Source organism: Hippocampus zosterae, chromosome 3, assembly GCF_025434085.1.
Source record: "Hippocampus zosterae strain Florida chromosome 3, ASM2543408v3, whole genome shotgun sequence".
In the NCBI taxonomy this organism is placed as follows: Eukaryota; Metazoa; Chordata; class Actinopteri; order Syngnathiformes; family Syngnathidae; genus Hippocampus; species Hippocampus zosterae.
The window spans coordinates 11,649,072-11,674,963 of record NC_067453.1 but is presented as its reverse complement, the minus strand read 5'-3'; the positions used below and the strand labels follow the sequence as shown (position 1 = coordinate 11,674,963).

General features: G+C 41.5%; 4 protein-coding genes and 1 long non-coding RNA gene across 8 annotated transcripts in view; 2 read left to right on the top strand and 3 right to left on the bottom strand.

The window, feature by feature from the left end:
• Positions 1–9,012, bottom strand: part of srgap1a (SLIT-ROBO Rho GTPase activating protein 1a) — a 59,727-nt gene extending 50,715 nt beyond the window's left edge. For 2 of the 4 annotated variants that reach the window (XM_052061629.1, XM_052061631.1), the window contains exon 1: positions 8,493–9,012. In XM_052061629.1, the coding sequence (XP_051917589.1) occupies positions 8,493–8,556 (64 nt within the window). In that variant the 5' untranslated portion in view covers positions 8,557–9,012. The remainder of the gene's footprint in view (positions 1–8,492) is intronic. The other 2 variants (XM_052061628.1, XM_052061630.1) reach the window with 1 other exon arrangement.
• Positions 9,013–9,467: 455 nt separating this feature from the next.
• Positions 9,468–13,288, bottom strand: rxylt1 (ribitol xylosyltransferase 1). Its single transcript, XM_052061752.1, has 6 exons — positions 13,064–13,288; positions 12,743–12,928; positions 12,472–12,574; positions 12,071–12,385; positions 11,151–11,321; positions 9,468–10,429 (listed from the first exon to the last, which is right to left on the bottom strand). The coding sequence occupies exons 1-6, from the start codon at positions 13,206–13,208 to the stop codon at positions 10,027–10,029; spliced, it is 1,323 nt and encodes a 440-aa protein (XP_051917712.1). The 5' UTR covers positions 13,209–13,288; the 3' UTR covers positions 9,468–10,026.
• A 218-nt stretch (positions 13,289–13,506) lies between these two features.
• On the top strand, positions 13,507–15,720 carry LOC127598171 (cytochrome b-c1 complex subunit Rieske, mitochondrial). Its single transcript, XM_052061807.1, has 2 exons — positions 13,507–13,728; positions 14,989–15,720. Exons 1-2 carry the CDS (start codon positions 13,617–13,619, stop codon positions 15,597–15,599), a joined length of 723 nt encoding a protein of 240 aa, XP_051917767.1. The 5' UTR covers positions 13,507–13,616; the 3' UTR covers positions 15,600–15,720.
• Positions 15,663–17,595, bottom strand: zgc:112052 (protein C19orf12 homolog). The gene is made up of 5 exons (XM_052061843.1): positions 17,457–17,595; positions 17,270–17,315; positions 17,133–17,177; positions 16,821–16,983; positions 15,663–16,733 (listed from the first exon to the last, which is right to left on the bottom strand). Exons 4-5 carry the CDS (start codon positions 16,978–16,980, stop codon positions 16,468–16,470), a joined length of 426 nt encoding a protein of 141 aa, XP_051917803.1. The 5' UTR covers positions 16,981–16,983; positions 17,133–17,177; positions 17,270–17,315; positions 17,457–17,595; the 3' UTR covers positions 15,663–16,467.
• Positions 17,596–17,993: 398 nt separating this feature from the next.
• Positions 17,994–23,662, top strand: LOC127598200 (uncharacterized). Its single transcript, XR_007961867.1, has 5 exons — positions 17,994–18,218; positions 18,764–19,756; positions 21,749–21,810; positions 22,099–22,189; positions 22,259–23,662. It is a non-coding gene; the product is annotated as an uncharacterized LOC127598200 (long non-coding RNA).
• The last annotated feature ends 2,230 nt before the right edge of the window (positions 23,663–25,892 follow it).

The following is a 25,892-nucleotide window of genomic DNA, read 5'->3' as shown; positions in this document are numbered from 1 at the left end:
AAAGACTTTGTATGCATTCCTGCATTTTATTAAAAGTGAGTGAGGAGGGAAGCTCGTCCAACCGAGGACTGAAACAAAGGTCGGGGATTTGGTGACCAAAAGTGAGAGAGGGAGGGAGCAGGAAAGACTGAAGCAAATGCAAGTTGAGAGTTTAGAAAATGCAGGAAGTTACTTAATTACTTAAAGACTTGATTACTTTATCAATCATTATGTTCGTTCGTTGATAGCTGAGTTGCATTATCACAAGAGGTGCAGTTATTAATCAATTAAGTGGCGACTAATCGATTATCAAATTAACTGATACTAATTTTGAAAATCAACTGATCATTTAGATGGTGACCGTTTGAAGACCTTATTTTCTTTAAAATTGTCCAAATCCTGAAAATTTCAGCCTCTCAATAGTTAATATTTCTGGAGCCCTCCATCAAAGCACATTTATGAACTTTGTATTGAATTAAAATAAAACATTTGCAAACAATCTTCTTTTACGTTGTTCAACAATGATCAACCCTTTTGCCCATTTTTGATTTGCCCAAATTTGAATGTCCTGTTAATGAATATACATTCATTCATCTTACGAGCCGCTTGATCCTCACTAGGGTCGCGGGGAGTGCCGGAGCCTATCCCAGCTGTCCTCGGGCAGTAGGCGGGGGACACCCTGAATCGGTTGCCAGCCAATCGCAGGGCACACAGAAACGAACAACCATTCGCACTCACACCTAGGGACAATCTAGAGTGTTCAATCAGCCTGCCACGCATGTTTTTGGAATGTGGGAGGAAACCGGAGCACCCGGAGAAAACCCACGCAGGCCCGGGGAGAACACGCAAACTCCACACAGGGAGGCCGGAGCTGGAATCGAAACCGGTACCTCTGCACTGTGAAGCCGACGTGCTAACCACTGGCCTACCGGGCCGCCCTGTTTATGAATATTGGGAAATTCATACTTTTTTAAATCTAATTAATCGACTAAATAATAACTAGATGAATCACTTATTGAAGTAATTGTTAGTTGCAGCCCTATTAATTTTATTGATTCTTTTCATCTATTGCATAATGGCTACCGTATATGACTTGAGGACCAATGGCGGTAAAGTGATTGTTACTCATGAAAACAGCTGAGGAACATTGCACAAGAGGGATTAAAATCGAAAATCTTCAGAAATGCAAAAACACACATTTTATACAAGTCCTCACTGAAGCTTGTGATTAATCCCACCAAGAGACAGTAATAAATCACAATGAAAATAATATCTCTGCCACAAACATGTATCAATATTTTAGTGGCTCATTGTGGGAAAAAAAGTTGGAATTTACAGACTTAGACAAGGGAGATAAACTCCAGAAGAAGTCAAAGTTTCATCATGCATGACTATTAGCAACTGGAGCAGTGGAACAAGGCTGACAGATCCAAGTTCAAAAGCTATATTTTTTTTCTCTTTATTTGACTCAAGAGTATTCCATAGTCACGTGCCTATGACTGGAAGCTACAGATGGGCGCCACATTAGTTTGTTTTTGTATAATCATTGGATTTTTTTTTGTGTGGACAATAAAAAAAGTAAATAATTCCATGCGGTCAAATTTGCAGAGGCTCACCAAGCACCACAGGTCGGCAACAGAGTGATGTACCGGTTCGCCCAGGTGCTGGTGAAAATTGATCCGCTCGACCAGGGGTGCTCATTAGGTAGATCGTGATCTACCGGTAGATCTAAGACAGGTCCCAAGTAGATCCGAGGAGTGTCGAGGAGAAAAAAAACAAACAACCATTTGTGTGTCTTCGTACATGTTGATAATATATATTTTTTGTGTTAATGTACACTACACCCCTATCAGTCTCATTTTTACCCCAAAAAATATTTAAAAATAAAATAAAGCAGGTCAATCTTGAATTTACGGTGGCGCGTGATTACGTCACCGGAAGTTGTTAGCTCTCAGCAGTCTGCAATTGCAGTCTGTGATCAGAACTGTTGCGCTTTATCTTTTATCGTCATTATTCTCATTCAGAGTTTGCTTCGTGTACAATTCACCGAGGGCACGAGCAAAGAATAGGAATCTAGGAGGGCCCAGGGAAGCACTTTAAAACGGTATGTGTGAGCTACGATAGTTAACAGGCTGCAAAAGTGCATCGCATGCCTCAGTTTCAGGCTGTTTCTCATCAGGTTGTGTGTGTGTGTGTGCGTGCGCGCGCACATGCCGGTAAGGGTAGATCCCGGGAGGTTAGTTGATCGAAAAGTAGATCTTCGATCCAAAAGGTTTGAGCAACCCTGCGCTAGACTATAAACTCTGTGGAGCAGCGAAGTGTCCAGCCTGTAAAGCTACACAGTCTTTATACATTGCACCGGTCCGAGAGTACGAGAAATTTGCTGCTACTCGCTGCCTAAGGGAAGTCCTGCACCTACCCCAAAGTGTTGGTTCAAGCGAAAGGGTTTGCACTTTAATTTTTAGAGGGAAAACATTATGTTGACTGATTGATAAAATATAAACCAAACTAGTTTTGAATGCTGTGTCATTTTAACTGATTGATTTCTTTAAAAAGTAGACGGGGAGAAAATTGGAAACAAAAAATCTTATTTCAATTTTTGGCCGGAAAATGTCTCGAGATATTATTTTTCGGCAATATCGCCCAGCTCTACTGGAAGCATACAAAAATGAGTAAATTGGACAGGAGGCACAACAGCACACCAAACGTTGTGTATGCCACTTTCATCCTGCCTCCATCCTGGGAGCTTGATTTTGTCTTGAAAATTCAAGTAAACGGGTAACCTCCTTGACCAAAACAGCAATAAATCAATGTTAAAGATGCCAGGTGGATTACACAATCAGGTGTGGTTCCGTTATTCTTTATTGGTGCTTTGTAGAATACAAAAGCCTGCTTCAAGCCTGCTAGCCCAGTAGTAGCAGTCTTCCACACAGGGTGGTATTTGGTTATTGATTATGAAAGGAGCTGACAACAAAACCGACCTCACCCAGGTCAGGAGGTCATGGTGAAAGAAAAGAAAAATAGGAATGGGGGCGGGGAGGAAACAGAAGTCACATGATCAATAAATTAAATGTGCACAAGTTAAAGAATGAATAAAAGCTAGATGATGACAGAGTGCACAAGGAGCAATTGACTGGGAATGAATACCATTTTTCTGTCAATTGCATGAAAGTCAACCAGATATAACTGAAAAGCTGGGAAGTGATGTGCCTGGATGAGATAAGCGGCCACAGCAATGCACTTAATCAATATCGTTAACATTTCTGACTCAATTTTGAGTGAAGTCAGTCACTCAGTACCCAAACAGTGTGTTCTAGTGTAATCAAGTGACGAAAAAAAAGGCTTCTCAAATTGTAATCTTATTTAATTATTTCCTGAAGCCAAGGACAAATATAAGATATGTGCAACTCGAACAGGATAAATATTTCAGTTGTGTTAAATGTAACAAAATAAACTTTAAATCTGAGAATATCAGGGTGGCCTGACAACCTCTGAGTACACGGGGCAACCGTGGCCAAGTGGTTATCACCTGCCATTGTGGGGACCCCGGTTCAAGACCATTCACCCCCAACACTCTTGGGGGCTTCAGTTGCACCCCCCGCCCTACAGTGTGTGCCACGAGCAGTGTGTTTGCTCTGTCCACTGCTGTGAATGGTCAAATACAGAGGTCAATTGTCTTATACGTGTGAACATAACAAATAATGATGATTCTAATATACCTAGTCTCATGGTGTAGATGTGTTTAGAAAAGGGCAAACCACTTCCAGCAAATGTTTTTGCAGAAAAAAAGTCATTCACATTCCAAAATGTTTCCCATCGTGTTCATCCAAGATACAAAATTTTGGAAAGTGTAGACTGCTTGTTGGACTCTCACAAACCTATGACACAAAAACTGTAATAACTACTGCAACAAATGTTCATGGTGTGAATGTGAATTTAGGAAACAGGAGGCAGCCAGAAATTATGCTTGTGGCAAGTTTCTGTTCATTTTGTAGGCTAGTAGTACACATAAGACATCTTAGAAGTAGCAGATGAATCCGCTGAACACAGATGTAGATTAAAATAAATCAGCGCTTGTGACCTCTGTCTTCACTTATTCTCACACTGACCTCATAACCGCCTCATCCCCTTCCCCCGATCTCATGCCCACTAATCCACTCCTACGAGGTGGCAGGCAGCAGCATGGCCTAATGGTCAAATTGTGTCTGACTGCCTTCCTGTCCACCCATCTGCTTTGGAGTCCAGCAGTCATTCAAAGGAATTAAAGTTGTCCACAAAGTCTCCAAAAAAAATCTTTAGAAATCCTCCTGAGACCTTCACTTCTGTGTTCATTTCTCTCCTTATTTTAATTCCTCTGTTCACTTTCCAAGCTTCATCCAATTCTATTATCACAGTAGTACTTTCTATTAGCTAATGGCGGGTAGCACTGAATCACATCATGCTCATGACCACACACATCAAGCATCTCTCTCAATGGCCTCACACCTAATAGGAGAGAGACTGAGAGCCAACTATAGAAAAATATGACAAATATACAGTATAAACTCATTTCAAAAGGCCAGTGCATATGCATACACTCAACATTCATTCACAAGTACAACCTCTTTAGCGTCACACTAGAGCGGTTTTAACTGAAAAAGTATTTGTCATCTTTAAAAGATAAGCACCCAAATGGTGGATTTCTCCTGTTGAAATTGAGTCGCTAAGTAAAAATGGTACCAACATCCATCCATCCATCCATCCATTTTCGATTTCCGCTTGTCTTCACGAGGGTCGCTGGTGTGCTGGAGCCTATCCCACCTGTCTTTGGGCAGTGGGCAGGGTATACCCTAAACTGGTTGTCAGCCAATTGCAGGGCACACAGAGACAAACAAGTATCCACACTCACATCTAGGGGAAATAAAGTGATCCAAATACATGCCACGCATCTTTGTAGAATGTGGGGGGAAACCGGAGTACCCGGAGAAAACCCACACAGGCACAGGGAGAATATGCAAACACCACACAGGAAGGCCAGAGCCAGAATCAAACCCTGCACCTCTGCACTGTGAGGCTGACGCGCTAACCAGTCGGCCATTGGGCTGCCGTCATTTCATGATGTTTCCATAAAATTAATAGTAATGCAATAAGCACACTACATGATGGCGGGCTTGCTTTTATGATGATGTGGCACAACCTCTGTGTCAGCTATAGAAAGCAACGTTTTTTTCCCCCTTTTGGGGACAACACAAAGGGGGAGGGTTGCAGCAATGTCTGGGTGGCCTTTGTGGCTTTGCTGAAAAGCACAGCAGGGAAAGTGGGGCTTCGGTTGTGTTCAGTAGAGTTTATTAAAGCTGCAAAAAGGATGTGTGGCCACATATGTGGCCGTCAATAACATCATTTAACCACCACTGCACACAGAAACACCACACCCAATGCCACACCACAAAATAGAGATGTACTGACAACAACACAACTAAAGACACTGCGATAGTCAAAACAGGTGGTAATGTGTGTGAGTGGAGTGTTTGTGATGTTCTGAAAAAGTGCTTCTCGAGGTGTCAAGATTCCATTAGTCCACCTACCTCTAAACACCATCAACACCTCTTGGAGGCTGTTAGGTTAGAGTGCAGCAGTAAACCCCCTTTGGCTTATGTGTGTGCACCATTCTATTGCTCGGTCATTTAAATTAAAAGTAACATGAGCTTGACATTTTGTAAAACTGAATTATGCTTACCATGATACAAGCTTTGGTTATAATACTTGAGGAACAAATAAGACCACCCACGCAACCGGTGTACAACTGGATTTTAACGACAGCATTGGAATTAAAACAAACAACAGCAACAAAAGAATGCCGAAATCTTCAACTTAAGGTAAATTCTTGTATTTACACAGCTCTGGATGACTGCACTCAAATGAATCAACTTCCTTTGTTGACCCCATCATTTTTTTAAGCTTGGCATCAAAACATTTATGCCCTTCAGCCAGGTTTCAGGAAAATAAAGAATTTCCTTTCATGAGTGCTTTTTCAAATTTCAAATCACCTCATTGATTTTATACACATGCATGCAAACATAAGTAAGTTTGCAGATGTATTGGCTCTGATTTCAACAAAGATGAAAACAGGTCAAAGAGGGGAGCCCTCATAATGGTGTGGGGGGTGTACCTCTGTCAGACGCTCAAGGGGTGCTGCCATAAGGTCATGACCTCAAGACAATGAACATCTGACATCAAATCTGCTTTTGGAGGAATAATAGCTGCTTTGGCTCGTTGAAACTATGGATACACATATAACGTCACTGCACCAGTGATTACTTAAAATTAACAACAATATGAATATCAATAATACGGCTGGATGATTCATTGACATTTAAATTGTGACTTTGAATTAATGACATGCCCACTTGGCCATCACCGGCTGCAGATGATCCACATTACATTGCTTGTCCAGTCAGTAGTGTGGGAAATTTAGTTTGCCCAGGTTAAGGTTAAGAATCACTGGTCTAGATTGTTATTCGACATTAGCTTTCCCCAACCTTTTTGAAACCAAGAGCTATTTCTTGGGCACATATTACTGCCAGTTTGATACACACTTGAAATAACAAATTTACCCAAAATACCTTTCATAATGTTATTGTTATGTGTTACTAATGATCTTCAAATGTGAAGACATGGTACGTGTAGAAAAGTAAATAATTTCTCACAGTAACTCGTTAACATAAATATCAAGATGCAACATTTTTATTTCTGTAACTATCTGCCAGTGTTTACATTTTCAAATGATCACTTCCACATGCAGGCAGGCTGCTCATTTTGGGAGCTACCTGGTGCCTCACCATATTGACACCATATTGATGACCCTTGTTCTACAGCATTATTAAATGCATTACAGCTGAAAATTTTTTCCCAAGTAGTCTTTCAAATGTTTGATCGTGCTGAAAGGTTCTGAGTGATAAATGTGTCAATCTTCGAACAAACAAATCTGGATCAATAACCACATCCTTAGTAGCTCCCCTCTGGGGATTGATAAAAATAATTTAGCTGTCTTCTATCGAACAACAGCCATTCTGAGCGGTAGGTTGATGTTGCATGACAAATGGGAAGTTTCTCATCATCATTTCCAGTGCAGCATCCCCTAAGACTATGTATCATGCCTTGTTACAGCCCTTAGTCATCATCGTGATGAAAAGGAGAAGGGGGGCCTTCTTAACATTTCTTGCAAATGAGTGTCGTTTGGCCAGGCACATGCAAATCTTTCAAGACTTTAAGCGGCGTGGCTAACTTTAGCCCCCACCAACCTCCCCTCTCAGCTGATCAATAGAGGGAAGTGCATAGATAGTACTGTGGAACCTTTGTAGTTGAATATCACTGAAGTCATACAAGTTGGATTTAGGGCAGAATTTGCATGGTGTCATGCAGGACCTTATCATACAGTTTCAGATCTCTGCTCAACAAGCATCAAAGAAATAATTCCGGACATGCGTTTGCTTTTTTACTCTGGATGTTTTTTTCTGCTTTCTGCAAGACCAAAAGATATACTGATAATGTCACGGGAGAGCTACGTGAGCATCATAGAATTCATATCTGAATCTGTGCTTTCACAATAATTACAGAAGAATGACTTGCCTCCACAAGGAGTGTCAAGCACATGAGTAGGTAGATGAATAAACTTACTTTGAGGATTATATGACAGTTATGTACAGGTATGTTAACGTTGTCTGTCCAGTAAATAAAGATTTACGATGGTTTTAGTTTTACCCTGGAACAGATTATTTCTATGTCCATCATTTCCTGTGGTAGAAATTGTTCTGAAGTACAGTACTAACAAATAGGTGGTTGTCCAGCGACCCAGACAGGATTGTATTCCACTCTATGTGGTATTGTGGCATGCAATAGGGCAGGCGGACTCAGATAAACAGAACCAGTTGGCTGAAAGCCAAATCCCCATGGCTACCCTGGAACAGCCCAGCGCGTCTTTCCGGTGTTAGTCTATTTGTATTTGACAATAGGTCATACCTATTAACAGCGTCCTTGCAAACATTTTCCAAACGCATTCTACATTATCGGTATATGGGTTTGGGATTTGTGCAACAGGAGTAAACAAAGAAGCACCAACTTCAAGTGCCCCCGAGCAGAACATTGGATCTTCTTCATACAGGTGTTCTGCCTCAGCATGTAAATAATGCTGATACGACCTAAACGGACTTTTTAGGACTTAACTGTGGAAACAACAGTGCGCATAAAACTTGGAAACGCGTTGGGGGAAAAAGGGTACAATTATACCTTTGTATATTTCTTTGGCTAATATAGCTCACTGAATTTAAAATGCTTCCGTAAAAGTGACCAAAATCTTCCCATAACACACCGGCTAGTAATAGTCATGTGTCTGAATAAGGTAATGCTGGAGATCATACATTCCAAACTTTTTCAATCACGAGCTAACGCCTCACTGATGAACTAGCTTGTCTGCACTTTTTCCAGTTCTCCCGTTAACAGCGCGTTCTAAACCAAAGAGTCCAGCTGCCTCTCACCTTTCACTTGACTCTCGTAGTCTGCGATGATTTCTTTATCTTTTTTAAACCTCGGCGAAGACATCTCCACTTGCTGGTAAAATAATGTGTTTTAAAGTGCTTGTCGAGAAGCGGGAGGGTTACAACAGTGGACTCGTCCAGTTGCTTAGTTCTTCATTGATAATCTCCCTTCTTAGCGGGTTGGTTGGCGATGCGCAATCCTATTCCAAACAGTAGATCCTCACAACTCCCAGGGTAGCCTCGCGCTACCACGGCACGAAAAAAATACAATCACGTAAGTTTCTTTGGGCTCGGTAGCAGAGCATCATCTGCAATTTGCACCGCGTAGAAAAGTCGTGCCCCAAAGCCGCATCGGGTGGGGGTGCTCGAATTGGAGTCTATGTCCGGTTTGAGTGGTTCGGAGTAGGGACACACGCAAATACCTCGCCCCGCCTCGCTTTCCCTGGAAGGTTTCTCCCTCTTCTAACTCCCGACAGGCTTGAGGCAGACAAGTAGGCAGGCCGACTGCAGCACACACGGCAGCGGGAGCCAGGCAGGGGGGAGGGAGGGATATCACGCTCACACATACACGTGCGCGCGCGCGCACACGAAATTCAAAACAGTTGAATCGTTACATTGAACGCAAGGTCACACTTGGATGCATTGAAATGTACCTAATTTTTCCCTATAACCAGGCATTCACAAAACTTTAATACGATTTATCAAAAATGGAACAGTACACACAAGTCATTTGACCAGATACCAATTAGACAATTGCATAACGTGAAAAATAACTTAAGGGAGGTAGAAACGCGTGTTCATCAAATATCGCATGGAGCTGTGTGTGATTTTGCAAAACATGTTCTGTATTCAAACGCAAACTGTTAACTTCTATTGTAAATTGGACCTGAGCGCCACCTGCCGGAGACAATATTCAATTTTAAAACAACAGGAAAACGCCAACATCGTTGCCATTTTAGGTGATGAAATGACGGGTGGATTAAAAGCTACATTTTATTTAAGTGCACCGACAGAAAATATCCATGTAGCATAGCAACAAAATAACACACTTTAAAATAATTTGAACATTCATTATCCAACTCTCCACTTTATACACACACAACACAAAATAGACTTTATGCACCAATTTCAAACAAGGCGTTTAAGCACATTACAGTTGTTCTGCGATTATCGTGGCGTTTTCTACCCCTCCCAAAAATCTCCCAATTAAATTCATACAAAAACAAAATGTAGTTGAAATATATGGACCGCAATATGCAAATACTTAATCTCTTCAAATTCTACATAACTGGACATTCAATCACTGACAACATTTAAATATGTAAACGAGAAATCTTCATGATGGCTCTCACAACTTCACAACATAAATATCACTCAGATAAAATGTACATACAGTAACTGAACATTATCACCAGGTTCACTGCACAAGAAGGCAACCACATTTCTCCACTTTCCACAAAATAGATGAAATCATTGTCACCTATGTTACTTTTCCAGCAACACATACAAAATAAATAAATAAAAATAAACACAATCATCCACTTTTGAAAAAGTTTTCCTCGATTACCTCAGTGAACCTTTCCTTCATTTGCTGACGGAAAGTGGCGTACCACTCCAGCAATCTCCTTCTCCTGTCCACCTTCTGCTCCTGGCTCATCCCTCTCTCCTTCTCGAGAATAGCAGGAAGCTCCTGCCAATCGGTAATAAAGATGAAGGGCGCGCCTGCTGCTTTCAGGAGGCGCAGAGGTGAGCTGGGCCCAGCCCCGCAGGTCCTTGGCGTCAGTACATCCTCCACCACAGGCACTGAGCCATAAGAGCAGGCCTCGTAGATGCGGTAGCATTCTGTGTTGACACCAACGGGGCAGAGGGTGAGCTCGCTCTGGGCCAGGGCAGTTTGATAGTGCTTTAGACTGTCTGCCGTCTCCTGTGGGAGCCATCTCCAGGTACAGGGGGAAGAGGGATGGTACATGGGTATACGTTAGTCAGATTGCATTTATTAAATATCAATTTAAGTTTCTAATTTAAAATGGAAATAGGTTTTCAATAATATGGCGCAAGTGCTTATGCTTCTCGCCTTTCCTTCTGCACATGACTTAAATTTTGAAATGCTCAGCATATACAAGAGATAAAGCATGAAATACACCTGCACATGCTACCGAGATTAAATAAAAAAAGATACCGGTATATAAAAATATATCTTTTCTGAGTGATGTTGTGACAAAGGTAGTACTCGATAAATAATGTCTTTAAATTATATTAAAGTATTAGAAAAACCCTGAGGATTATGCAGTGCACGTCCAACACTAATGGAAATGCGACTAATAATAATGTAATATAAATGACACTCCAGCCGTTACAATGACTTGCAATCATCATCTTGGTCAGGAGTAGCTCATTTTGTAAGTTTATTTGGGTATCAAATTGGAGGTTTAAGACAACATAATTTAATTTGTGTATTGGAATTAGGGCTGGAGAATCCACAAACTGTCTCCTGGGTGCCCACCGCTCCAAATTGTCTCCAATCCTGTGTGCCTGCTCTTTTTACTACAGTACTGTAATGCATTTAATGCAGATGTGTCATACTATGAACCAAATCTATGACAGACAAAAAGCTTCATGCTTCGGAACATTTTGACATACTGTAACATAATGACTTACTTCTCCCTGGCAGTGGTGATGCACTCCTTCTCCAGGTCAGATTGTTTCAGAACTCGCATGAGTGTTTCCCTTGAAGAATTCTTGTAAACAGTACCGAGGAAGTTGCAGAGGTATGGCCTGTTAGAGGTGATCATCTCAGCATTGGGCTTGACCATGGGAAATTGTCTGTATCTGAAGAAGAAACATGACAGATGAAATAAAGTGGATTTAACTTAACTGGAAACATATATAAGTATTGCGTAACATGATGTACAGCAGAGATAGGTAATATAATGTTTGGTCACAACTTGTAAGTAAATGGACAGTATAGAAAATGAAAGGAGGAAAGGTTTTAACGATATCAATATTTTTATTTGGTTTAAATGTACAATAGTTCAAACAGATCAGCAATGTCAATCTCGGATCTGTCCTTCTCTCCGGGTTTGTGAGGGTTTTCTCCGGATACGCCACCTTCCTCCCACATTCGAAAAACATACACATTTGGTTAATTGAAGACTCTTAAGTGAGTGGTTCTTAACCTTGTTAGAGGTACTGAACCCAACTCGTTCATCTACCAATGTGTTCTATAATTACCTAATTGTTGTGTGCTCCATATTACTTTATATTATTTATTGCATGTATGCATATGTTTTATTCCATTTAATGGAGACTTCTTCTTACTTTTTCTTTTCTGATTGATATAAAAATGATTTAGTAGATATAAACACATAACGGGGTAGGACTAGATAAGTTTTTTACTTCATCCTACTCCCTTGAACATAATAACTGTGCTGAATGAAGACTGATTTCTGTCTTTTTACTTTTTTATCTACCTTATTTTCTGTCAAATTATTACTGTATATGTTTTATGTTCAATAAACAAACAAACAAATTTACAGAGAAAATGGACCAAACACAAAGGGAACTAAAGAAAAACTTACGTGGCAACACCAAGAGGCCACTGGAAGACATCTCTATCATTGACCCAAGGGCTGTCATACACCAAAAAGAGGAGGTCCACAAAGCCGCCATGTCTCTTTAGGTATGGCCCTATCCAGTCATTGTTGCAGTGTTCATCACCCAGCAGGACCACTGCCACATGAGACACGGTGTGGGACAGAACCAAAGCTCGGACGTGCTCCAACCAACGCTTGGAGTACGCCACCTTCTGCTGCTCACGACCATTCAAAACAAGAACTAGACTGTTCATATCCAAGGGGACATGACCTTGGACTACAGCAGGCCCTGTGTAGAAACTACAGATGGAGGAAATTAATTAATAGGTTCTTCTTAATATGTTATGTGTTCACAACACTCTAAAGTCTCCTCAGTGACTTGTTACCTGAAATCAATTTTGTTTGACTGCAGCTCGCCCTCTCTCCATTGTGCTATTTTGTCAGTTGGATTGAGGGGTCCCTCCAATATATGTTCCCAAAGATAAAGGCCTGGTGGGAAAATGATGTAATAGTAATTATAATAACTAAAATAATAATAACATGAAGAAGAAGAGGAGGAAAGAGATTATAATACGTCGTAGCAAAATGTAGCAACAAGGTAGTTAGCACGGGTGCTTCCGGACAAATGGAAAGAAATTATGTCCAAACGAGTCTCACCTACGGCCGCTTTACCCCATATTTGGACCTTGTATCTTTTGGGTTTGTTATTATCAATCCGTGCCATATGTTGTTTGAAGGCCTCTCTTTTTTTGTTCAGTGCCGAGTTGTACTCCACTTGTTCATCCTCCCACGGATTCCACTCATCCCCAATGAATGGAGCAGCTGCACCATCTCGAACACCACCTGCAAACAAAACAGACACAGATCGGCACAACCATTTTGTTAATTCAACCAAACATTTAACTGCATCTTAACTGTATCTATGGATTTTCTTTAAAGCATTTGGATTTTAATTATTTATTCTGGGGGTGAAGATACCAGAGGGTCCAGCTTCTTTCTTCTCTATCCTGTGAACCCGAGATATAATTTTAGTGCTGAAGAACACGTTGTATGCAGCGTAAAGCGAAAATGCTACATAAGCAAAAATTATGAGAATAAACAACTTTCTCTTTGGAAATTTCATTGTTCCCTATTTCTATTGTCGCTTATGTTACCATTATGCATCCGAACTTCCATTTTTTGTGAGAGGACCCTTGTTTATATCACGAGGACAGTTGCCTTGAAGATATGCCTGTTTAGAAATTACCTTTATTTAAACATCTGTATGAAGCGACATCTATTTATAGCAAATTCTTGCCAAATGTGAATTATGTATGTATATATTTTGTTCTGAGAAATCTGTGTAAATTTAACAAAAACTCTTGACTAAGGCATTAAAAAAAGGACCGGGTCATACTTCGAGGCGGAACCTTCCATTTCCAGAAGAAGGAAAGAGTTTCTGTCGTGTCGGTATTCAGAGGCACACACAAGATTTCTTCACGCAAGGTCGTGTCCCCAAATACGGGGTGAGGAATTCGTTGATCGAGCGAAAATGATGACATTTGCTGGTCGTTTTGGGGCTCTTGCCCCATTGTTGCGGGGAACAACGCAATTCATCAAATGTGCGGTGTTATCTGGAGCTAAGGAGTTGCTCCCTGCCACTGGTAAGACGCGTTCATGGGGCCTTCGGCTAACAATACAGTCTAATGTCAGCGTCCGATGATCTGTGCAAAAATTCTAATCACAAAGTTGGCTTGTAATAATTCTAGTTGTAACTTGCTAGTGTGTCGTATGGTCCTTGGTTCAAAAACATTTTCATAGATCGTTCGTCGGAGGACACGTTTTACACGTTGTTGCCCGTACTGCAGACATGGCCAAATAATGTTTGAGCGTGTATATCTTCGAACTGGAAAGCCCAAGGAGCACACATTCAAGGACGAGCTCAAAAACAAAGGGTGGGACCATACCCAGATATTTCAGTGGTAAACAATTGTTCTAGATGACAAAAGTACAAAGCACAACCTAGATACGCGAGCTGTATTGGCACAATAGTCAGAAATAGTAAATGACTGGGATGTTTGATCCAAATAGACTAAAGGGCATAATGGAGTTGTGTGTGTGTGTGTGTGTGTGTGCGTGTGTGTTTATTTTCTACAACGGCAGGGGTCTGCACTAATGCAGTAGAAACCCCGAATGATAATAAGTTGTCTATCCATCCATCCGTAAATATAATAGAATTAAAAATACATTTAGCATGGTGGTAATCGAGTGTGCTTTCTGCGGTGTCTCGCTTATCCATGCTAACTAGTGAAGTAAGTAAATCCATCTATGAAAGACACCTTTGGGCTCTATATGTATCGTACTTGGTCATCTGAACCGCCTTCAACCTCTTTATAGAGCAGGGCTGTACGATACTGCAATGTTGCGGTATGTGCGTTTAATGTCGTAATTTCAATATTACTGCAATATTTACTGACGTTTTTAGCAAATAAAGGATACATTTTCATACTGCAAAATAAGGAGGCTCAATGTGTTCCTATCTAATTAACTGTAATAACTTTATATAAGATATTGTAAGTGGTTGCCTCTTGGATGGCAATGTACTTTTCAGGTTGTTTTATTGGTCAAAGTGACAAAATATAGAAAGAATGATAATCAAACTTTGAAATGGCACTACTGATCTGAAATATATCAGTAGACCATGAACTGTTGCGTCCCTGACAATCACGCTTGTGAATTTCATATTTGAATCCTCACTTATACTATACTATAAGTTTAATGTATACGTTTAATTTGTTGCACGGTGTGAAAAAAAATTCAAGCTTCCTTTCCTAGGATGAAAGATTCTGCACCATATTCAATCTGCTTTTCAATAATTGTTTACTATTTGAGCACGCATGACCATTTTATGATCTGATTTTTAGCTCCTGGAGGAATCCGGCTCGCCCATACAGACATCAAAATCCCAGACTTCACAGATTACCGCCGCCCTGAGGTCACCGACCCAAACAAGTCCTCTCAGGACAGCAGCGATGCGAGGAGGGCCTTCTCCTACCTGTTCACAGGGGCCACCACCGTAGTTGGCGTCTACGCAGCCAAAACGGTGGTTAGCCAGTTTGTCTCCTCCATGAGTGCCTCGGCTGACGTCCTTGCCTTGTCCAAGATTGAGATCAAGCTGAATGAGATTCCAGAGGGCAAAAACATGACATTCAAGTGGCGAGGGAAACCCCTGTTTGTCCGCCATCGCACCGAAAAGGAAATCGCCGCAGAGGAGGCTGTGAATCTTGCCGAGCTCCGCGATCCCCAACATGACAAGGATAGAGTGCTCAACCCCAGCTGGGTTATCGTCCTTGGTGTGTGTACCCACCTGGGATGTGTGCCTATTGCAAACGCGGGTGACTTCGGCGGCTACTACTGTCCTTGCCACGGATCCCACTATGATGCTTCAGGAAGAATTAGAAAGGGGCCGGCGCCTCTTAACCTGGAGGTTCCCTACTATGAGTTCCCAGATGACGACACCGTTGTGGTGGGATAAATGAGTGGTATCTTATCAATTGATCCCCTACTGTAGAATATGTTCAAAAGATGGCTCTATGTATGAGGTGGAGGTGAAAATCATCTATTTAATTGTCAATAAAAACCTGTTTCGTACAGTATTGTTGCAAGTTTTGCTTTTCATCCTCGTTGTAGACTGCTGGATTGTCTCGCTGTTTTGAGTTTGAACCGATCCTGTGCTCATACATTGGTTATGAGCCTTCAGTGGCAACTTACCTGATGAAGATCACCTGAACTGTTACCCCTATTAAAGAAACCTTCGATTTCTATTTATTGTCAAATGTGCTGGATGAAATTTCGTCCCTCTCAACATAAAACTAGAAACGAGGATGCATAAGTTAGGTTAGTTTATGAATAACAAAATACAGTAAACATATACATGTAGTACTGTATATGTTGCTCTATGTGACTCGCTGTTTTGTTGCATCTTGCGGACTTAAAAAAAAATAGGACTGTTTGAAAAAATCCGCGATGCACTGAAGCCGTGATAAACGAACCGCGAAATAGCGAGGGATCATTGTAGATCTTCACTGAATTGCAGCTTCAATCATAGTAGTGAAAACAGTTCAGAATAAACATGAACAATACATTATTCATTTCCTGGTCACACAAGTATCATTCCCAGGTAAAGGAGTTGACTTCACAAGAGGATAATTTTGGATGTGTGCTCCCAACAACAACCAAAAAACAACAATGGCACAATGGATTACACACAAATAAATATGTTCTCAGTATAAGTCAGTGTATCCTACTGTTGTTTCTGGAAAGCACTTAGCAGTCTGTTCGGGCACGCACTAAGTCATGTCCTTACCAAAAGTCAGGGCATGGAGCCTGTGCACTTAAACACACTAGTCCACATAGTGCACGTTTGCTTGGAGTTCCTTAGTAACAAATCCAAGAAGCGCTGCCGTGAGCTGCTGCTTCAGACTGATGTTACTCATGACAAGACCAGTTAGCTGCACCACGTCGGTCCACTGAATATCCCCAAGGATGGCGACCAGATCAGCATATAGCTTCTGCTGCTGCTGAGGACTGAGCTCCATAATGACCTGAGGAAGAGGTTTGAACTGACCGCTGGTCAGCCAACAGCCAAGAAGGCCTCCAATAGCACCACCTGAAAAGAGCCAACTTTTAAAATATTGTTGAGTATTGGATTGTGCAACGTTACTCATTTCAATCAGCAATGTAATGTGTAACATACCGACTGCAATACCAAGAGGGCCACCAACCAAGCCTCCAGCAAAGGCCAGGCCTCCAGCTGTTGCTGCCCCTTTGCCAGAGCCCTTGACTGTGGTCTGGATCTGTTTATCAGCAGATAACTCACAGCAGAGCTTCATGATATCTTCAAGCCGATGACACATTCTCTGTATTTTGGAAATATGAAAAGCTGCTACTCTTATCTACTTTGAAATGTAATGCCATTTAGCTTCACAACATCACATTTATAGTCATTGATCATTAAACTTTTGGGATTAACAATATTGTATCTTTTTAACATTCTGGGGATTCTTACTGGAAAATGTAATTGGTCAGAAAGAGGTTTGACGGAGGATGGAGTCTGGAAAAAAAGACAAATAAACTCATGTAAAGACAGTACCTGTAGTTTAAAGAAAACCAAAAACATTACTTGACTACAACAATGTTACTTACTAACTTACTAACTGGAGTCAGGTTCTAGATACATTAGTGCAACACCCTGTGAATAATGGATGCAATTATTATTTCACCTTTTCAAAGGCAATAACATAAACAATATTTCAGCACGCAATACAAACAAATGCAAAAAGAAAAAAAAACTCCCTGGAAAATATAAATGTATACATGATGACCACTGTACCTTGTCTGTATTGGGAGTTCTTCATTATGATCGGTTGGATTTGTGTTGTTTAGTTTTAAATTAATGGCCCTGTGTTTGGCAGAATCACCGTCATTCAACGGAGATGTCCAGAGGAGAAACGGAAGTAGATGGTCACGTGTGGCGTGGATGCTGAAAAATTCCGGCTCTTTTGAGAGAACCAGCTCGGCACTTTCGACTCTTAGACTTCCTCCATCTTCTTCACATTTGTTGTGACTTAAATTAATGTATTTCAAAAGCAACGTAAAATTATGCATTTTTTTACGTTTATGATAAAAAATATTATAAGAAATGGGGGGGGGGGGCGGAAATGTACGGAGCCCCTAAGGGGACATGGAAGGAAAAAAAAACTTTGCGAGATCTCGCAAAGAAGGAATGCGAGATCTCGCAAAGAAGGATTGCGAGATCTCGCAATACTTTATTTATTTATTTTTTCTTTGCGAGATCTCGCAATACTTTATTTATTTATTTATTTTTAATGGTCGTTGACTTGCTTCCGGGTCATCGTACGTGCTTCCGGGTCATCGTACGTGTAAACGCAAACAACAGTTATGGAGTGTGTTCTTTTCCTGCGCGTTGATCTACTTCGGGTCAGCTTGGCGAATGTTGACTGTCGTGCGCGGCTAATTTGAGCGACTACACACGACCTCGGAGGAGGAGAGAATAATGGAGGAGGACTTGGAAAACCTCTTGCGATCAAGAAATGTCGCTCAGGTGGACATTACGCGCATGAAAAGCGACAAGGTGGGCATACACCCATACACTAACATAATAAGCGTAGCAATAGCAAAATGGACACTGGCTCCGACACGCTCACTTTCTCTACTGTTAATTTTCTGTTTTGTAAATACGCTACTGTAGTGCAAACCGTTTGATTCTTTTGAGAAGTAAGAAAAGCATTACATAAATTCTATTATTATTATTAATCCTAGTAGTAGTCATCGTAGTAGTAATTGGTCATGCAGACCTCCAATTACAGTGAGAAACTAACTTGGCGGGGAAAGTGAAGCTAGCATTTCAGGGAAAGTGAAGCTAGCATTTCTATATACTCTACCTGTACTGTTGATGATCTTAGTTCTTACAATAATGACTTTATGTAACACAATTTTAAAAAGACATCACAGTTAGTAAATGTGCTGCTGCTTCCTGATGTATTATTATTATTATATTATGTAATATTGAATACAAATAATGACTGCTCTGTACCATCACTCATGTTACATTTGTTAAAAGTTATTATTAATTAAGTCAAAATTTCAAGTATTCATTCTCACAATTTATCTTTGCAGGTTGACATGGAGGTAATTTCTCTGATAACTGAAGAGCAAATGGGCAAATATATCACTTCCTATGGTGATCGAATAGCTGTCCTTTGCTTTTGTCAACAAAAAATGTCCAGGGGTGTTGAAATGCTTCTCCAAAGATTGAGAGACAAAATAAGATCGAGGAAAAAAGGTGTACTGGGTAGATCTCCAAGTGTGCTCCAAAACCTTGATGAGAGAATGGCAAGATTTAAAAATTTTATTGGCTCTGTTGTTCATTTGCACTTTTGAGATGTAAAACATCTGGCATAGTTAACCACGTGAAGGGCAGTCTGCAATTGTTTTCCATTTATGTATTGTACATTAGGGGCGGCCCGGTAGTCCAGTGGTTAGCACGTCGGCTTCACAGTGCAGAGGTACCGGGTTCAATTCCAGCTCCGGCCTCCCAGTGTGGAGCTTGCATGTTCTCCCCGGGCCTGCGTGGGTTTTCTCCGGGTGCTCCGGTTTCCTCCCACATTCCAAAAATATGCATGGCAGGCTGATTGAACACTCTAAATTGTCCCTAGGCGTGAGTGTGAGCGTGGATTGTTGTTCGTCTCTGTGTGCCCTGCGATTGGCTGGCAACCGATTCAGGGTGTCCCCCGCCTACTGCCCAGAGACGGCTGGGATGGGCTCCAGCACCCCCCGCGAACCTAGTGAGGATCAAGCGGTACGGAAGATGAATGAATGAATGTATTGTACATTATTAAAATGCAATCGATTCTGTGTTAGTTCTTCATTCCTTCCATTTTCTGCACCACTTATTCTCATGATGGTTTCAGGCAAGATGGGAGTTTTCAGTTTTACCCAAAGGTCTGAAGTTGTGCATTCCGTTTAAAATGTTGAGATTAATGTTTGTAAGATTTTGTCAATGTGAATAAAATTTTTTCCAAATCATTCTTAACAGTTTTTTTAAACACAAGAAACCACCTGCTGACGAAAGTGAGGAGTGACAATTACGCAGTCATCATTTACATGCAGGTGAAAATTCAATTGGGATGATGTACAATTGTGTAGGAATACTCCCCAGCATCCACGTTGGTTAAGTATTTGTGAATAAAGTCAGGAACCAAGAAAGAATGTTTATTTACACCAATAATGCTTTGACAGACAAACATTTTATATTGTAGATCAAATATGTTGTCCTTATACTGTACAGGTAGAAAAACAGCAGATAAACAATGCTTTTAATTATGATGGGTATATATTATTTGTCATCAAAAGTGTTTCAATTATCCTTTGAAGGTGAAGTGATCAAAGAAATGACAATGGTCAAATTCAGGCTTCAGTAAATGTTACTTCTCACACCAGTTGAGGAGCCGTAATATAGTTTGGTCCAAACACCAAGCAATACATAGATTGCTGTAATTTATAAAGTGCATGCAGAAAATTGGTGAAGATTGCACGGCTGTCTGTCCTATGTGTTGTGTTATTTTGACTTCAAAATGGCGCCGTGAGAGTGGCAGCCTTTCCAGCAGCTCCTATATTTTGTATATTTTATATTCTTCCTTTCATAAATTTGCTGCTGTAAATTGGTAATTTCTCCATTGCGAGTCTAATAAAGGTTTTCTTATCTTAAAAAGTAGCGGTGAGGGCCTCTCTGAGGTGTAAATACAAGTTCACAGCCTGAAATGGATCTTTTGGTGGCATTAGATCGGACTGGGCCATTAAAAAAGCACACAATGCAAATACATCTGGATCACAAGGCATGGTCAAACGAAACACACACTGGCTTTTGCACAGTTGAACTTGTTCATTGTCAACCGGGGAGAGGAAGTCCGTTGTACCATAAAGTTCAGGTAACGTATACATCACGTTGGGCCGACCACTGGGGACATTCATGTTCTTTGAGGGCCTGATGAGATGGCTGTTCCAAACTAGGGCCGTGTCATCCAACTCATCCTGTTGAAAATAATATACAGCCAGATTAAATAAGAGTTGCAGTCATATCGGCTTTTATGAGCAAGAACTCGCAAAGAAAAAATAAATAAAGTATTGCGAGATCTCGCAATCCTTCTTTGCGAGATCTCGCATTCCTTCTTTGCAAGATCTCGCATTACTTTGCGAGATCTCGCAATCTTTCATTGCGAGATCTCGCAGTTTTTTTTTTCCTTCCATGTCCCCTTAGGGGTTCCGTAGAAACCCCCTGTTGACATGCTCGCTGTCAAGTCGGTCTGTAAAAACCCCCCGCATCCCCTCACTCTTCCGTTTCTCTCTGCGTGACGTGCGTGCACTCACTGCTGGACAACGCGCCGCTCAAAAGTGGCCATTCCAGCTGACTAGTCAAAGGGAAGAAGCATTTTCAGGGTGTGTCTGCATACATTAGCTAGCTAGGAAACCACACTTGCCGATGCGAAACTAAGGCGCTCAAGTTCTTCAGGAGTGGGGGAAGAGCAACTCGTTTTTTCACATCTTTATTGAACAGGTCAGAATACAATTCTCAGCAAATAGAAAACAAAACGAACGAAGGAGCATAATAACGAGGACGACCACGCCTTGAGGGAAATTTGTTTTCATGGAAACACTACTAAAATACCATAGACTAGTGATGGGACGATGATACCTCAAGGAGTGTATTGACCCACTTCACAAACTGTCAGCATTATATTGACACTGTGTTGGTCACCCAATAGTGACCCCTGCAGTAGTTATAATATCATTACAGGTAAAGAAATTCCTTGTTTGTGTAAATGCTAAACTGAGTTGGTATCTTAAATATAGCAAATTTGAGTTACAATTCAGATTTTTAACTTATGTATAAAATTTTGGTTAAATCATGTGAAATAAAACACAAAAGTGATTAGTTTATGAATTTTTATTGAGGAACACAAGTTTTTGGAGTGTCTCTGCTCCAAGGCGATTTCTCCTCTTTGACACTAGCTCTCCAGCCTCAGAAAATACTCTTTCACACGGTTCGGATGACGACAGTGAGCAGAGAACATATGTCCAATAATTTGTCTTTTTTGTTTCCAGAAAACTTGGCGGACAGAGGACGTAATGAAGGAAACACTGCCCATCCAACGGGAGACATTAAAGTGAGTCATGCAAAACCGTTTCACATTCTTACTATGATGACATGGCAGCAGCTAATACATTTCATACATTCCTCACATTTCCCTTACATTCCGAAAATATTGGAAGCAGGCTTTTCAAAGTAGGATGAACTAGGGGTCAACTATTTTTGAACACACCAATTGGCTAACCCGTGTTGTCCTTGGAGGAATTTCAAACCTGGTAACTGTACTGGCTTTAAAGAAGTTTGAGGTTTTTAAATTAAGGCTTTGAAGGCATTGTAATGGGCCATCTTCTCTTTTGTTACTCAGTGTTCTGAAGTGGAAGGCACAAACATTTCCTTCACCATCAAGGAAGAGAGTCCGGATGAGGTTCTGTGGATCGGCGATCCCGCTGGCTCTGGTCAGTACGGAATCCCGCTTCGGATCTGAAACGCAAGCTAAATGCTAACTCTTTTTTTTTTTTCTGTAGTAGCGAGTTCATCTTTCCAGTACCCAAATGTTTCCGAGAGGTTTGAGGAGGACCTTCAGAAGACCGGTTCAGACTTTGGTGACTCGTTCACGTTGCGTGAGCACAGCACCGAGGTAAGCGGGCTCAACATGCTGGTCAAGACGGAGGAGGAATCGGCGTCGGGCGGCTTTAGCCGGGACGAATGCCAGCTGGGCGCTGCCAAGCAGAACCAACTCGCCGACGTGTCTCTGGATGAGCGGGACCACCAGCTTTGGTCATCCATCATCAACGGGGACGACATTGACTCTGCTTTCCCGGACTTTTCTAGCGTGGTGGACGAGTACTCTGATACATTTCCCGAACCGCCTCGTAAGTTGGGAGGCGCCCCGCAGCCGGCCTGTAACGGTGTTTATGACGGCGAGGAGTAGTAGCAGTGCAGTAAGCGCTTCACGCAGCAGAGCAGCCTGCGCGTGCACCAGCGCACGCACAGCGGCGAGCGGCCGTACAACTGCACCGAATGCGGTAAGACCTTCATCCTCATGCACCACCTCAAGCGACACTGCGTCATCCACATGTACAGCTGATGGACTTTGCCGGCTTAGCTTAGTACGGACGTTGTACAGACTTTTTTTTTTAATCTTTGCAAGAAAAAGGATTGTGGTCTGCCTGGTTTAAAGACCCAAATTGGACTGGACTGTGTTTCTACCAAGCGCATAGTTCTGATCCACGCAAGTCGCAGCTTTACCCACAGAGGCCATACAAATGCGCTGAGTGTGACTTTGTCAGACCTTGGACCCGTGCAAGGAGAAGGTCTACCAAGAGGGGCATCCACAAGTCCGGAAACTGTTTCATGGGGTGGCGGTGGCTGCATGACAAGTCGCTTTCAGCCCTGCTGGATGGGGGGTTGTGTTTGTGAGGAGGGTAGCAGGTATTGATTTTTCGTCAGGGTTCACTCAAGATCATAAACACGTTTGCCCGTTTTAATGGTCGTAATGTTTTTCTTGTCTCCTCGAATTTTTCAAAATGCCCTTCGAAATTTTCAAAGTGCCCCTTAAAGTAAACCTGTACCTCGTAAACCTTCGCCGCTCAGTGGAATATGGGTTTTTAAGTTCAATTCTGCCTCTGAATTGTTAAATGTGAGTTTGTGGGTAAGCATTTAATTTTGAGGCCAATGTCACACAGTTTCAACGCATTCATTCACACAAAGGTTTCAGCCATTCACATGGCCAAAAGGCCGTCCCTCCGTCCGCAAGGAGGGAATGTTGCTCCCTCCATTGAACTGGAACGAGTCATCCCCCGTTCTTCGTTTAAAAATTGCAAAACATGCAAGACGTCAGGCAGCCAAAGCAGAAGAAAAATGTCCTCAGGCAAAGCAGCCTTGAGGGAAACAACTCACGGTTGTACTTTGTTTCCCAACTTTAGTTAGAGTTAAACAAACATATAAGATAGCAGCATTTCTATTTTTTAGTCAAAAAAACAGGTGACTTATCTTTGACTGACACACCAACACTGCCTCCTAGTGGATGGAGGAAGCAGGGGCCTTTCCACATGTGTACATCGCAGAGATGTACAGTATTTGTGTGAATAATTTTCAGACAAATCCCTCCCCATCTCTTATAACGTACAAGACGGCGGCAAGTGAGTGCGACATTCTGTCAGCTACCTTTCTCTCTAGACCTAAAGTAGACTCACGCGAAGAACAAGGTCCCCCTGTAGGGTTGTTGTCTATTTGGGGAACTGCAGGAAGCCACTTTGGGCCCTATGGGACAACACCGCTTTCGGGGGATTCTCCAAGCACCGGTGCAAGAGGCCATATGAATGAATTTGGTATTGTGCTTGATGGACTTGCTGTTGGAAAGAGCACGTCTACCCGCAGACGTCCCCCCCACCCCCAAGTCGGGTTGGGCGGTGGTGGCTTTTGGATACGCCAACCACTCAAAAAGATGCCACGACCGGTCGTGTTAACTACAACCAGTGCAGGAATGCGGTTGTTGGACTTGCCCTTGGCTTTTTTTTTTCACTATGCAAGATGAAGGAATGGCGCATTTTTCATTTTTAAATCCCCAGAATGGATTGGACTGTATTCCCACTAAGCGTTACAGGCGTCACGGGCATCAATAAATGACTCTATGCCAGAAGCTCTGCTGAACGGAAACTCGCATGACTCCCAAGTCGGATGTATTCCTATGGAATTTACTCTGTGATGTCTCCATTGATTAAATTATTGTTGAAACAATTTAAGTGTCGTCATGGCAAAGCCAAGCCATTACTATACAAGGTAACCTGTCTTCATGATTATGAAATGGCCCATAACATTCAAGCAGGAGACAACTTTTTGTGGAAATCTGTCAATTTTACAAGATGGCAAATGCGGTCAGGAGTTTGTGTTTCCAAGGAGGGTTTGAAGACTGGATTCGGCATTCACATGATGAATTCAAATTAGGAACATCAGCCTGGTTAGACTTTAGCATTAGGGATTTGAATTCAAATGTTTAATAAAAAAGCCTCATGAAGGCCATATTTCACCAGAGCACCATGCTGCCTCTTTCACCCCCCGGAACTCCCTCCCAGATCCCTCAAAGTTCTACATACAACATCCCATCATTATCGGGTATCGTGTGTAGAACTTTGAAGGAGAAGAAAAGCGGTTCAAGTGCTTTGAATAACTTCCAGATGCCATATATATAGCACGTAAATATATCCCACCCACAGTACATAGTTGTACATGTGTGTGACCTATATGGTTAGTGTAAATGAGGGTGCGTTGTAGCGGGCGTTGCTTTTTGCTGGCAGCGTGGCTGCACAGTCAACACAGTCTGCTTCAATTACTTCTTCTCGCTAACAAAGCCTGTCTGTCTGCATGTTTTCTCCGCATACTTTGGGCGTGTGGAAGTGTGTTGGAAGTGTCCGTGTGTGTGTGTGCGAAAAATCCCAAGTTAATGCAAAGCAGCCATCTTACGCGGATGTGAAATGCTGTTATTGAACAAGCAATCCCAAACTACTCAAGTCAAGTTTCGTCTTAAGTAAAAACAAAAAGGCAGATTTTGTTCAAATGTATTTTTTTAATTGATATTTTGTCTTGATTTAAAAAAAAGCAAATATAATCTGCGGTCATGAAAATGGATGCAAGTGATGAAACAAATTTTAAAAATGACCAAAAATGATTTAAAATGTGAAATGTTCATGTAAAAATCTAATTTAAAACAGTCTATTTTTTTAAAACAAAATACATTAAATAAACATACAAAAAGAGGGATATTTCGAAAGGGTTTACTATGGAAAAATGTTGAATACATTAGAAATATAATGCAAGATCATGTTATTCAACTTTTTAATTTGTGTTCTAGAATTTAAAAAAAACATAATTACCCGCAAAGTAACAGGAAGATCGAGATATGAAGATATAACAAAAAGTAAAAGCCAAATAAAAAAAAACAAGTATAAAAAAAAATGCTTCACATTTTTCGTATAATGAATTCTAGAATTTTAAATGCCAATATTAAGAGCAGTAGTGGGAAAACTACGGCCCGCGGGCCATATCCGGCCCGTTGGTCTTTTTAATCCGGCCTGCCGAAGGTTGGTACACAATTATGGTTCGATGTCAACGACTGCATTCATTTCATTTGGACTTGTAATGACAGGCATTTCAACGCCA